The sequence below is a fragment of the Drosophila serrata genome, unplaced genomic scaffold (genome assembly GCF_035046125.1).
Source record: "Drosophila serrata isolate PLE 108 unplaced genomic scaffold, ASM3504612v1 contig_240, whole genome shotgun sequence".
In the NCBI taxonomy this organism is placed as follows: domain Eukaryota; kingdom Metazoa; phylum Arthropoda; class Insecta; order Diptera; family Drosophilidae; genus Drosophila; species Drosophila serrata.
Window position 1 is genome coordinate 7,324,171 of NW_028257138.1, and position 14,889 is coordinate 7,339,059.

At 34.6% G+C, this 14,889-nt stretch overlaps 1 protein-coding gene across 1 annotated transcript; it reads left to right on the plus strand.

Moving 5' to 3' along the window:
* Positions 1 to 263: 263 nt before the first annotated feature.
* On the plus strand, positions 264 to 1,874 carry LOC110183140 (uncharacterized). Its single transcript, XM_020951330.2, has one exon. It carries the CDS (start codon positions 1,239 to 1,241, stop codon positions 1,797 to 1,799), a length of 561 nt encoding a protein of 186 aa, XP_020806989.2. The 5' UTR covers positions 264 to 1,238; the 3' UTR covers positions 1,800 to 1,874.
* Positions 1,875 to 14,889: the final 13,015 nt, after the last annotated feature.

Genomic DNA, 14,889 nt, shown 5'->3' on the forward strand with positions numbered 1-14,889 from the left:
GGGGGGCTTACTCTGGCGCATTTTAGCCGGTAATTGCTTGTGATGTATGATTTTGAGTTCTAGTTTTCCTGGCCTGGGAATATTTCTGAGGGGCCGGCTGTGGCTTTTGTTGTTCGCCTGATTGCTGGCGATGCCTATATATGCGGGTGATGTATGTTATATAGCCGAAGCCACAGGTATAAGCTATAGTCATAGATATTGATTTGACAGGCTCTGAGCGATGACGATGATGGGGATGATGATGATGCTTCTACTTCTGATGATGATGATGATGGGAGAGCATCAACTGTCACACTTTCCAAGTCCAAGGAGAGCACTTTCACCCAATTAGGGTATCAGTTGGGTTTAATATGCAAAGTAATCTCTATAAGTTGGTCTTTATTTCCCTTCTACCCTTTTCCCCTTCCGATGACAATCTTTTGTTTTCACTTCTGCAGAAACAAAAGCCATAAAGGATAAATTGTGAGCTGGTAGCCGCGCATTGAACTCTTGGCTTCGACAAGTGCACAGCGGGGGTTCCCAAGATCCCAGATATCCTACGCCCAAAAAAATCCATAAAAAAGAGCAACAAAAATATACTATAAAGGCCTGCAATTTTGTTTTCATTGTGAGCTAAATGGAAGTTGACCAAAACGATCCATATCGCCTTATTGTTTGCCTTAACAATTGGGCCAAGTTTTCGTTTCCAGCTTCTATCGATTACCCCTCCCGAAAAAAAATGATTGATTGCGGGTTGAGGGGAATCTGCGGGAGAACAAACAATTTCAATTTCTCCTCCCACCTGGCTGGCTTTTTCTTTACTTTTGTCTGTGCTTTTCATGCCATTTCGATACGGGCCTCATTTTTCTTGCCACAATTAAGAAGAAAGTTGGCAGCAATTAGAAAACGCACATCGATCAAAAATTGCCTCCCAAAGACATCGAACGTCATGTTCCCAAGTGCCGTGTTTGTTCAAGACAAAAACATATTTCAACCTGCAGTCAAGAGACTGTGTAGAGCCCGGATATTAGACTCTGGGGTCAAAGAACCACTCAAGACTGGCATTTTTTATATTTTAATTGTTTTACGGCTTAAAAGGAATAGATTTTGTCAGTTTTTAAGGTTTTTTCTTATTATAAAACTACCAAATTCTTTATAATTTAATTATTAAAAAAAATCCATCGCAATTTCCTAGAGTTTTCTTTCAACTTCCAAATTCCAGCCACAAAATCTCTCTCTTTTTAACACAAAACCTCATCATGTCAGAAAGACTTCCTAAAATCGAAGTTCCCCGGGACTTGAGTATTGCCCAGGAGGTGCGTCGCGAGATTAATCGCAATTCCGCCGAGATTAGTTTAAACTTTTGGCAGGAATTTGAGAAAATAAGGGCCACCCAACGTAATCGCATGGTTGGAGAAAGAATTCGACGGGAAAGGATCAACAATTTGATGCGTGATGGACAAAAGGAGGCAACCAAGGAGGCAGAGGCCTTAAGTCGATCGATTAGTGCCCAGGGAATGATCACTTTACCCATGGCTTCGGCAGCTGATCCACCACCTTCGCCCCTGATGAACGCCATAGTTGAGGGGATCAAGACTTTAACAACTCAGCCAAAAACTGGCACTAAGATATTAAAAATTTCAAAGGAAGAGCTAAAGACAAAGTCGGAGGCTGACACTGAACCCGAGAAGTCACCAAAGGATCCTTCAAATAAACCAAGTACCTCAGCAGTGGGAAGGTTATCCGTTAACACAGCTTCCTCCAAGAAGAGCACTCCCAACACCTCAAAAATGCGTTTAAACAAAAAGGATAAGAAGTAATTTAAATTTCATTGAGACTAGAATAGATTCTGTTCTGAATTTAGTTAATAAAATTCATTAAATGTAAGAAATTAATTAGGAATTGATGCAATACAACTTTTTAGTTATAAGTATCCCTTTAACCTCCTTATTAAACTTCTTTAACTAATTATCTTCCCCTTCAAAAGAATGCAATTATAAGCATATTTTAAAAAGTAACCTTAAGAAAGTTAAACGAAAAATGCCACAAATTCTCAGACTTGTAGAAAGCAGGCATCCCTGATTCATGGATGATTCATGGCCATCTCATTATGTTTTCGATGATGACTTCTTCGCGTAATCTGCTTCCCGCATAAACCCATTTCCAATCGCCTGACGAATGCCACCCGGTGTTCACTTTGCACCACAAATTCCAGCTAAAATAAATACAACAAAATATATATTAAAAAAACGATCAGTAAAAAAAAAGCAGAGAAAACATCAACAAAAAAGACGAAGGGGACTTTGCAAATTAATTAACGGTACAACGGAGCCCCCAAAAGGCCAGACACGCACCTTCCAGACACCTGAGTAATCAGCATTATGTGGGCCTGGCCATCGATGGTGATGGTGCTGGCATAAATCACGAATAAAAAAAAAAAAAAAAAAGCAAGAAAAAAAATTATAAACAATCAACGCAAATGTAACGTTATTCATCACAGGTGGTAAATATTTCAAACTTGAAACTGACAACAAACGTGCGCCGAAGTTCCAAAATACAAAAATAAAATGTTCATTGTTCTTTCGGTTTCTCAGTTCTCAGATTTCCGAAACTCTTCGCTCCGATTTTTGTACAGATTCTGGGTGAGAATAATTAATTAAAAGCGGCTCATGACTTGGCCAAAAAGAAATCAAAGGTATCACGCAAAAATAAGATCATAATAAAATCATTTTCAGTCTGATTATGACAGGTCCCCAGAGAGGCTTTATTACAAGATATATCAATATAATCAATTGCTGGGATTTAAAACAAAGATTTAAACATTATTTTTTGTTGTGAAAAATGTCTAGTCAATATTTTATTATATTTTTTGTAAGCCTTAAAATTGAGTTGATTGATTATAATAATATATATACTTTTCTAAGCCTTAAATTGATTGACTATGATAATTCATAAAAATATAGAAAAGGATTTATATTTATTATATTATATTTATTTATAAACTTGCTGTATTTATTTATATTTTAAATTATTAAAAATATTTCTAAAAGATATTTTGTTTGATTCCCTTGTAATTCCCCCTATGCAAACCCATTAAAAAACTTAAAATCTGAAACATTTCCTTAGCCTGAAACTCGACCATTTTGTCGACGCTTTGGCGCATGCGCACCAATAATCAATCAAAACGTCTTAAACAAATCACTCGGGACCGCATGTGCAACTACCCAAAAATACAAAAAATCAACAGTACAGAGACAAAAAATCAAAATAAAGGAAAAAGAAATTACACAGCCGACGACTGACTGACAAACTGACTGACTGGCAAGTTTGGCAACTCCAAAAAAGAGGGAAAAAAAAACCTCTGGAACCCCGGACTCTGGAAAACTGTGATGGACAACAGTCACGATTTGCATGTGCGACAACTGTTGCCAGACCAGCAGTAGTTACAACCATCGGTGGGGCACATTGAACTGTCATTGACACGAGGGGAGAATCGAGGAGAATGTTAAAGCCGGAGATCGGAGACCGGAGACCGGAGACCGGAGACTGAAGACCGGAGATCGGTGACTGGGAGACTGGGAGACACCTGTTGGCAGCCACAGAAGTTGAAAGGCAAAAAGGCAAACACCCTCGCACAGTGGTTCAAAAACCCACACACACACAACACAACTAAATAAAATAATGAGTGCCTTATATGACAGGTTTTATGATGTCAAGAAAATAAAAAAACGGTGGGATATATTTACGAACTACTAATTCCAGTAATTTGTTAAAGAAATCATGAAGAAAATTAAAAAACTGTCACATATATTTCTTAAACAATTTTTAAAGCTATTTATATTCTATACATACTAATTTTATTTCTAACTTACACCCAATTTAATTTGTGTCTCACATTACAAGTATATCTCGTTATTTATTTAAAATTCTCAACCTTTTATCTCACACATTCCATTACATTTTTATAGCTTTGCGAAATTTTTGTAAACCAAAATAATTGCCAAACCATTTATGGGGTTTTTTTTATGGAACAATAATTTCAAAACCAAACCATTTTCCATTAAGCAAAATGTAAACATTTAATAACCAAACTAAACAATTAACCGCCGGCTAAAGGTAATTATTGCAAAGCTTGCAAAAATAAAAGAAATAAAAGCCACCCCCAAGTCACTGTAACAGAGGTCCGCTTTTGCCATTGGATCCGCTGGGATCGTTGGTGGGTGCGGCGGTTCCAGTAGCCACCACCAGCACCACCACCACCACCACCAACAGCTGGACCCCCTGAACCGGCGACCTCCAGCCACCCACCGATTCCCCCCCCTCTTTTTTGAGCCACTGAAATGGCAAACTCAGAGGCCAATTACCGCAAACAAATTCGAATGCGAATGCGCATTGAAATTGTGGCAAGGTTGGTAATTTAAGACTCACGCCGTCTTAAAAAAATATATATATACAAAATAAAGGAGCCCGGGGAGCAGAGACAGAAAGAGATTCCCGCGAGAGAAACCAAAGTGAGAACCGTTTCTTTGTCGAACCATTTTGGAGGTGCACGGAGAAAAATAAATACATAATAAATTTAAGTTGATATATTTTAATAGAACTATTCAAAGTTTTTGTAAAGAACCTAAATTTATCAAACTATTTGGAAGTAAGGTCATACTGCATGATTTTATCACATAGAAAAAGATTTAAGAGAAAGGAGATTAAAATAAAATAATGGTAAGTATTGTCAAACTGTTCTATTATTTTATCAAAAATAAGTTTTTATTTGATTTACGATGCATTAAATTAGCAAATGCGTAGCTATGAAAAAAGTAACCTAATTTTAACTTCCTTTCTAAAAGTAAGGTCACACTGCCATGATTTGTTCTTGAAAACTACTATTTCAACTTCTATGAAGTATTAAAATTGTATATTTTAACAGAGAACTATAATAAACCGACTCTAATACTTAAAATGTAAATCCTATAAATCCAAATATATTATATTATATTTAAGCCTTACATTTAATCATAAAAATACTTAGAGATACTACATTTTCCCTCATTTTCTCATTGTGCAAATCCGCTTCTGATTCGAGGTGATTGAATTGCTGATTTAACGGTTTCTGTTGTCAAATTAATGACATTCATTCATTCCATGTGGTCGAGTCAGAGTCTGAGTTTCAGCCAACAGTTTGAGCCTGAGTTTAAGTTGAGCAAACGTGGCCAAAAACGGTAGTTTTTTCTGTACTTTTTTTTATTGCAACTCTGGCAAATTGCAGCGCGTGTTATTATTGTTGTTATTGCTGTTGCTGCCGTTGTCATTGCTGTTATTAATGTAGTTATTAAATATTTACAACTGCCGCCGCACAAAGCGTGCCTCAAAGGAGACAAACAGAGGGAAAAAACCAAGCTAAGAAAAGCCCATTTGGGAGTGGGCCAGGTTCACAGTTGGGTGTCAAAGTGCAAAAGTTTAGCGCAAAGTTCTTGTCATTATTTGTTCGCCGCTTGTCGATCGGATTCTGTTTCTGTTTCTGTTTCCTTGTAAAGTGAAAGGCAAAAATCTATTCTCAGCCGCCTTGAGTCTTAAAGGCTTAATTAATGGCTCTTTTATATAATTTAATTAGTTGTTAATGATTTGCTGATTGGACTGGCGCGGGTGACTTGGCCCCCCCATGAATCAAATGCTAAACTAGACTAGATTTTGCAGAAGGGGCTTGGCAGATGTCAGGGTTGTCCCAAAAAGCAAAAAAAAAGAAGTGGCTAATGGACTTAATGGCCAAATCATGGCAGTTAGTTATCCAGTGATATCTGCTAATGGTATAGGATTTAATAGCCAAAATGTGGGTTATGCCACCAAAGAATGGTAAAGTTTTTCTTTTTTGAGAAAGAGATTAATTTACAGAGGCTGCAAGTTATAAAGGAATTAAATGTGTTAAAAGAACTCAAGGCTTATCAAAAGATATTTTTAATAAGGTAAATTAATGCCTTCAGATAAATTTATAAATATTTAAATACATAACATTGTTTTGAAAATATTAACTTTTTCATTTTCAATATCAAGATCATATTGAAATCTTGGAAAATCATTTCTTAACTCCTTATTTTACTTAAAAACTAAGCTAAATATATTATCATTCAACAAATAGTGGGTAGTTTACCCCGAAAAAAATCCCAAAATAATTGTATTTGTACAAATACTTAATCATATTTGATCGCTTTAATTTGCATATGCCTTTTTGAGTTGCCACCAAAAATATACTAACTCCTTACCCCCAAATAAAAATATATATATATATAAAAACTATGTTAAGTTGAGGCCAAATCGAACATGGCAGCTGAGACAAAATGCTTGTTGTCGATTTTCGTTCGATTTTTGAAAAAAATCCCGGCAACTAAGTAAAAAAACAAACTTGGCTGCGTGAATTGCGCATTCAACATGCGTATGCCATGCGATAAATAATATTTGCAAACTTTGTATTTAAATTTGTCACAATTTTAGCAAGAAAAAAAAGAGGAGAGTAGAGGTGGTAAGCCATTTGAAGGCTTTTCTATATAATATTTATCGGAAAAGCGATTTCCTTGCCAATTAGTCAAGGCTTATGGGGGCGTTAAGCGAGTGCTTAACTCTCTGCCAATGGAAAATTGCCGCCAGATGGGCATAAATAGATATGGCGACACATGGGCACCATGGAAAAGATAAGACCACTGAAAATACCAAACGGCTTAAGCGGCAGCGACCTGTCAATATGCCATTTGATTGATTTCGATACTGATTTCTCTATATATATTTTTCGAAAGCCAGATGCAAAACAGTGTATTAAAAACGCAATCGAAACTCAAGTGCTCCACATTAGGCATCGAAATCCGTGTCTGGCTATCGTTTTCTGCGCATTTTATTGCCACACCATGGCAATAATCTAAATGCTCATATCAAAAACGCATGTCGGGAGCCCGAACCAAACCCAAAACCCAAATCCAAGTGAAGCTAAATCCAAAATCAAAAGAAAAAAATATAAATAAAATAAAACCAAAGCCCAAGACGATGGCAGTGGCACACGCAACAGGCGAAAAAGGAAACTCTACTTTCCTGTTGCTCTTGGCTCTTGACTTTTTTATATATATTTTGTCTGATTTAATACACTTTGGGAGAGAGTATGATAATTTTAGGAAAAAGTTTGGTGTTTTAAACAGAAAATCTTTAACATAAATAATAAATTTAAACAAAATTCATTAAACAATTTTTACAATATTTTTGGTTTATCTTCAGTTTCTTTTTGGAAGTATTTTGGGTATATTTGGAAGTATTTTTAGTTTATTTTCAAAATGTTTTGGGTATTTGTATGTATGTATTTTTGGTATATATTGTGAGTATTTTAAGTGTATTTTGAGTGCATTTTATTATTATTTAATAATGTTATTATTAATGGTATTATTATGAAGTATTTCAGATATTTTGAAAGTATTTGGAGTATATTTTGCGAGTATTTTGGGCAAAATTTGAGTGTTTTTAAAGTGTATTCTGCAAGTTTTTTGGGTTTCTTGAAGCGTACTTTAAGTTTATACTCAGTGTAATTTGTTAGTAGAAATTATTTTAATAATAATATTATTTTTCCTACTTTTAAAAGAACTATATTTGCTCGATCGAATTGGAAATGGCAGCATAATACAAATAAAATGTAATTAATTAATTAATTAATGTGTTTTTCCAAACCATAAATATTCTTTCATGTAATATAATATATATATTCTTTTGAAAAACTCACATGTTTTAAAAAAAAACGCCGAAATATTCCCCCGAAAAGAGCACAAAAAAAAAAAATTTTTCCCCATTTTTTTATTTAAAAATTTCCCTGACATTCTTTTGATTTTTCTGTGGCCGTGACGTTGTCGTGGTAAGTGCAGTAACTCAATATTTAACCACTTACACGTTAATTTAGGCACAAATTGAATTAATAAACCATGTTAAACATTGTGTGCGGTCCTCGGTGGAGTCCGATGTGGACCGAAGGAAACCGATGCCCAGCTCCTTTTCATATTTCATTAATTTATGCACGGAACACGGCTCAATGAACCACGAAAACAAGCGGACGGCGAGCAAATGTAGCCAAATTTGAATTTACAAGCACGTAACCTGTGCGAGCAGCTCCACTTCTCCCCACCCCGTCTCTGTTGGCTTCCTTCTCTTGGCCAAAAAAACGCTGACGTGATTGGCTTCGAATTTGGTTCCTTTCGGTTCCACTCGCCTGTAAATTAGAACACGCTCAAAAATGTTACCTACACAATTTGCATGTCGCTGCTACCCATAAAAATCAACGAGAGAGGTAGAGATACCCCATGACGCGATGGTCCCCAGAATAAACCCCTCGTATATCCCCAGGTGGTGTTATGGTGTCCCCTCTACAAGGTTCCAAGGAGTGTACCTGAGGCAAGTTGCGTAAATCTGACTTTCATTTACACCTCAGAGGAGGCGGTTGCAACAAGTGCTGCAAGGGATACTTTTGATCTGAACCGATATCATGCCAAGGAGGGGTTTGTATTCGGGAATGTTGGGAACAAAATGTGTGTAAACTTAACAAAAACAGAGAAACGGTGTGGAATAGTTTAAATTCCAGGGGCAAAAATTAGGAATTTAATTATTAAGATGCATTCGAGTACATTTTTAAGTACATATTTCAAGATATTTGTATAAGAAAATATATAATATTTATCAGTATGAAAAGTAATTAACTCTGAACAGTAAGTAACTATGATCAGTAAGTATCTATGAGCAGCAAGTAATTTTGAACAGTGAGTATGTATGATCAGTTACTAACTTTGAACACTGATAAACAATGACTTGCAATTTTTGTTTTCCAACACATTTCTAAAACTTGGCCGGAAGAAGTCACTTCGTTCCGGGGATATGAGAACCAATTGGGAATCATATGATATGATGGTATGATAACTATTACCAGTAAGTATCTATGACAAGTAAATAACTCTGAACAGTAAGTATCTATCACCATTAAGTATGTATGATCAGTTACTAACTTTGAACACTAATAAACAATGACTTGCAACTTTTGTAACACAACACATTTCTGATACTTGGCTGGCAGAAGTCACTTCGTTCCGGGGATGTTAGAACAAGTTGGGAATCATATGATATGAAGTTGAACTATGAACCCTAAGTATCTATGACCAGTAATTAACTATGATCAGTAAGTATTAATGAACCTTGAGTAACTCTGATCAGTAAGTATCTAAGACCATTAAGTAACTATGATTAGAATGTACCTTTAACCAGTAAGTATGTATGATCAGTTACTAATTTTAAGCACTTTTAAACAATGACTTGCAACTTTTGTAACACAACATATTTCTGAGACTTTGCCGGCAGCTTGGATTTAATCTCAAATTTAATTAGAAACTTTAAACGGAGCAAGAAGAAGAACAAAAATAATTGTGTTTGCCACTGTGCTTAAGTACACTGGTTGAGAAGCGCAGAGAAGGGCACTTTTTTTTAAAGGGTGAATGCGAGGAAAGTATTATTTTTGAGAGAGAGTAAAAGAGAGGCAAACACAATTTGGTTTTTTGAGAAGCGTAGGGAAGTTCTTATTGTTTATTTTGTGTTTTGTTTGTGTTCGGACAACTATATTATATAGCTGCCATACAAACGATCGTTAAAAATATAGGAAAATGGAAAACGATGAATGAAAACTAAATAAAAATATAATATGTTTAGGTGGATGAAATGAAATCAGGCATTACTTAATTGTTTTTTAACATAAATATATATAATTATATATTATTTATTCCTAGTGACCGAATTTCAATTTGTAAGGGTACAAACTTTGGCGTGCCGAAGTAAGCTTCCTTTATTGTTAAAATGTATATATATATCTAACCTGCTAAGAAAAAAGGTAATCCAGATAAGGTTACCCTTGAAGGGTTTTAAACCTCCTGAAACCCTTCATCCTTTCCAGATCCTTGGAATCACACAATGCACCGACTCGTGCCGCAATGCTGCAAGTGTCCCGCAAATAAAAAAAAACCCGACAAGTAAATTCCATCCAACAAAACCTGCCTTATATAAGAAAGCTCTCCCTCCGATAAAAAAAAACAAAAAAATGGTTTATGATTTATTGTCATTTTGAGAGCAAGAATTTGCAAAAACAAAAACCAAAGAAAAATCAGGAGAAAAACAAAAGGTTGAAGGTAATAAATTGTATTATTGTTGTTGATATATATAAGAAAAAAAAATCCCCCTTGTCCGCCACTTGACTCAATGTTTTTTATTTTCGTTTAAAAATTTTCCATGCGGCAAAGAAAGCCATTCCCCTTTGTGGCTTGTGGCAGTGGCTTGAACTGCGGGGCCCCCAAAAAACCCCCAAAAAAAAACAAAGTTAACTTCATTCGCTCGTGGCCGGGGTTAAGGGTTAAAATGTGGGAGTCACGATTCTTGGCTAAACGATTTTTTTTTCGGCTTTATATACTTTTTTTTTGTCTTTCCACTACGCGCTCTCTGGCTGAAATGAAGTTACCAAAAAAAAATCAAATCAAGTACCGTTGTCCACACACACACACACACATCTGTCTATATCTGGCCATAAGTATCTGTGTACATGGATAGAATTAAGGTGACCTGCCCACAAGTTGAAGCCGCGACTCCAGCCTCAACTCTTTGGGTTTATCAATAAATTATTGAGCCATTATTGTTATTACAATTTCTTTATAATGTTGGCAGCGTGCGCCGTCCAAAGTTTTGCTGCAGTTAGCAATAGAATACTTGTTGCATTTTGAAAAGGGTATCAGAGGGGTATATAAGTTGGTAATATACTTTGGGTATAAGCTATGTGGAAAATTTTTAAAATGCAATTTAAGGGATTTTTCTACACCGCAGAAGACGATTTTATGAAAGGACAGTTTAGACCATTTACCCCATAAATATTAGATTATTATTTTACTATTATTTATGTTTTTGTTAAGACTTCTTTTATATTAACTTTAATCATTCATATAATATTTTAGAATTGATATTTTATTTAATCTAATCTATATTAATATACCTAACACCTCTTTTATTTAAAAGCTTTCAAAATTTATCTATATTCGAGTCACAAATACCTTTAAAATGTGTTTGAAAAATACCTAGTATTATCAACAAATAATTATTATAATTTTGAAATAATTATTGAAAAATACCTATCATTATTAACAAATAATTATTATAATTTTGAAATAATTATTCTAAACCTTCAAAATCTATTTACTATAATTTTTAATATAAAAGAAAATTATGATAAATTTAGTTAAGCAGTAAAGAATATATTGTTGAGCATATTTTCTGCACTTGTTAAAATATTATATACATAGGTGGGAATATGAAAAAATGTGTATGCCCCTTAAATAAATTTTATTTAACCGGTAAATGTAATTTTAACAAAAAAAATACATAGATTTTGTAACATATATAAATAAATATAGAAAATAAAAATCTTGGTATAAAAAAATTGTATGTATTTTAAAATGCATTAAAAAAGGTGTTACTCTCTACAACCAATTCCACAACAATAATAATACCACTAAAATCTCTATTAAAATTTGTATAAATCATAATAAATCCCGAGGTATCCCCAATTCGTATCCCCTGGTCCCCGCCTCTCATCCGTCTGTGGTAGTTGTTGACCATTAGCGTGTACTTGCTGCAATGCTGCGATGATGACCGCCAACGGGGGTTGAGGTCTCTGGAATCTGTGCCTTTGGATGGCTTCGCTGTCGCCGGTCCCCAGCATCACATCATGTGCACAATGGAGAGCAGGTCGAGTACGAGTACGAGTATCTCTTGGATCGCCCCGTTCCGTCGGTCGATTTGTGTTTGAAGCTGCCACAGAGAAAGAGGCTCCGGCACCGTCTGACCCAGGCAGGTTCATGACAAATGCATTAGAGGGACCCAACTTTTCGGGGCAGCTTTTCCAATCATGCAACTGGGCGGCGCTTTTTTTGCGCCTTATTGTTATTTTATGAATATGGTAAATGGTTTAATGAGTTTTAATTGAGTCAGTCGGCTGCAAAGTAATGAGTTTAATTGATAGGGAAAAGCCAAAGCATTTGGCGGCCCTTTGAATAGACCAAAACTCAGGGGCCAGGGGAGGAGATTGAGGTGAAAGCGAAGTGCTTGGAAATGGGCTGTAACCCGAGCTGCTCTGCCCGGTATGCCCTTCTGTTGGGCAATATCCCGGAGAAAAAACACATAAAGCTAAAAAATTATCCAAATGGGATTTCACTTCATTTCCATTATTCGGTAGCTGCAGTTTCAAATGCACTTAAAATTAAGGAAGATTTATTATCGGAAATCGATCAAAACTAAGCTGAACATTTTCACAATCTTGGATCGATATTTATCGATAATTTTATAAGGCAATTTGTTCGATGAATCAAAATTTAAAAATTTCATAACTAAGCCAAAAATTAATTAATTTCAATTCGGTAAGCTTTCCTATGCTATGCTTTCTTAGGGCAATAAATCTGCTTACTCAATTTCGAAATAAAAAAAATTAAAATTTTTTACCTATTGACAATTTTAAAGGAAGTTGGCAAAAAAATGGAAAAAATTTCTAAAAATTTTTTTCTCTGTAAGATGGCTAGTTTGACCTGGCTTTTGATGCTGATCAAGAATATATATGATTTATAGGGTCGGAAATGATTCGTTCACTGTTTTTTAAGCTTCTAACTGAAAATAAAATACATTTCTTGGAGTAGATATTTCTTTTTATTTTTATGCCAATTTTTACTAAAAATCAAATAATAAAAATCCCATAACTAAGCCAAAAAAGCTTTAATTTTAATCCGGCAAACTTTCCTATGCTAGTTTAGGTTAATAAATCTGCTTACTTAAATTGGAAATTAAAAAATTTTAATTTTTGTACTTTTTTTTTGTTGACAATTTATAAAAAAGTTGGTAAAAAAAAATCTGAAAAAAATTTCAAATTTTTTTTTCTATAAGATGGCTAGTTCGATTTGGCTGTTGATGCTGATCAAGAATATATATGAAATATGGGGTCGGAAATGATTCCTTCACTGCTTTTTAAGCTTCTGAATGAAATTATTATACCCTGTAAAGACCTAAAATCCGTTTTTTTTATTTTATTAAAAATATATATCTTTTATACCTAAAATTTCATTGAAATTGTATTTAAATTATGTTTTTTATTTATTTTAAAATAAAACGAAACCCCCAAAGTATTATATTTCTTCTTCAACTTAAATCCATTGACTTTTGTTCGATATTCCCTTGGTTTCCGGGAGCTGTCAGTAACCGTTGCGTGGTGGGAATAACTCTTAAACCCTTGCCACTGATAACAGAGGCACGTGTCCCCAAAAGAGTTCGAAATCAAAGGCAAAATGCCAAAGAATTGGCACAGTGTCGTAACTCAGACCACAAATGAATCATGCAGCAGGTTGGAGGGGAGGTCAGGTTGGTCCTCGAGGGGCCACAGGAACCAAGGGGGAATGCCAATGTTGACCATTGATCTTTCACACAAGAAGAACTGGCTCTCAAGGGGGAGAGGGGCGGAAGAGGACAGAGGAAACAACGACGTGTGGGCCAGTAATCAAAAATACGAGCAAAATGAAAGAAACAACAAACCAAAAAAAAAAAAAAAAAAACGCTGGCTTTTGACATTTTTTTCCGGCGTTGTTGTTGTTCGTTTCTTTTTAGCGCGAATGTTTTGCATGTTAACATTTTATTAGTCATAACAAAATCCACCGTTTTGGGGGATTGTCTCTTACACACACAACAAAAGAGGTGTAAAGGGGGACAACCTGCCGCAGGCTTCAATGATTTAATGCTTCTAATGGAGGCTTACAACATATAGAAATAAATAGAAATATATAAAAAACAAAGGTAAATTGATTATCATAGAGTAAGTTTTGCTTAAGAAGAAAATATTGTAATAGTAAGAGATTCTTTGGTAAATTTATTTAAGGTATTTGTTTTTAAATAAAATAATTATAAACCTTATGTTAATACCTGAAGCTATTTTATAAAAAAATCATATAAATATATAAATTTCTTTGTAAGAAGTCGATTAATATATATTCCAAGCTCTTTTTCTTCTTATAAATTTAACAAAAATTTAATATATAATTTTTGTACAACCCTGAAACCATTTATCTTCTTATAAATTTAACAAAAACTTAATATATAATTTTGGTACAGCCCTAAAAATATTTAACATATTAAATTAAAAAAGTTTTTTATATAAAATTTAAAGTTTCCATAGAATAAATTTACATTTTCTTGTAAAAGAATACCCAACAACTATTTTTATTCCCTAACTTTACTAACAAAATTTAAACTTTAAAAAACCCGTAACTTTCCCATCACCTCAACAATTATTCAAAAATTATAATCCCTTCAAAATAATAATAAAAAATCTCATTTCCCATCACTTGTTTGATTAAAACCCCACCAAATACTTCAACTCTGTGCTATTTTGGCCTCAAAATCGGATCACCTAACGGACCCCAAAACGTAAAGAAAAAAATAATTATACAATATCCCGGAATCTCCCATTTGATGTTAAACCGCCTCGAAATAAATCCCCCGGCTAGATACTTCCTCACAAATGAACGCTCGAGTGACCAGAGTTATGAACCTATCCATCCTCATCTACAAACACATGTCGCCGCCAATTAACAGAAATCAAAAACAAATATTTAAAACAATATTTACCAACAACAAAAAAACCCGAATATAAGAAACTTCAAAGGAAGGGGGGCCCAAAATGAACCGAAATAAGGATTAAAAATCAAGAAAATGCTTTCAGGCTAATCCCAGCAACATGTCTCAAGTTGCCCCCCTTCCTTGGGATCTTGGGATCGTCATCCTCATAGATATTGTTATTCTATATCTCTTACTGGACACACTTGTCGGTTTGACTCA

Bases quoted from the DNA above. Each gene is read 5' to 3' on its own strand.
- LOC110183140 (XM_020951330.2), top strand. From the start codon at position 1,239: ATGTCAGAAAGACTTCCTAAAATCGAAGTTCCCCGGGACTTGAGTATT.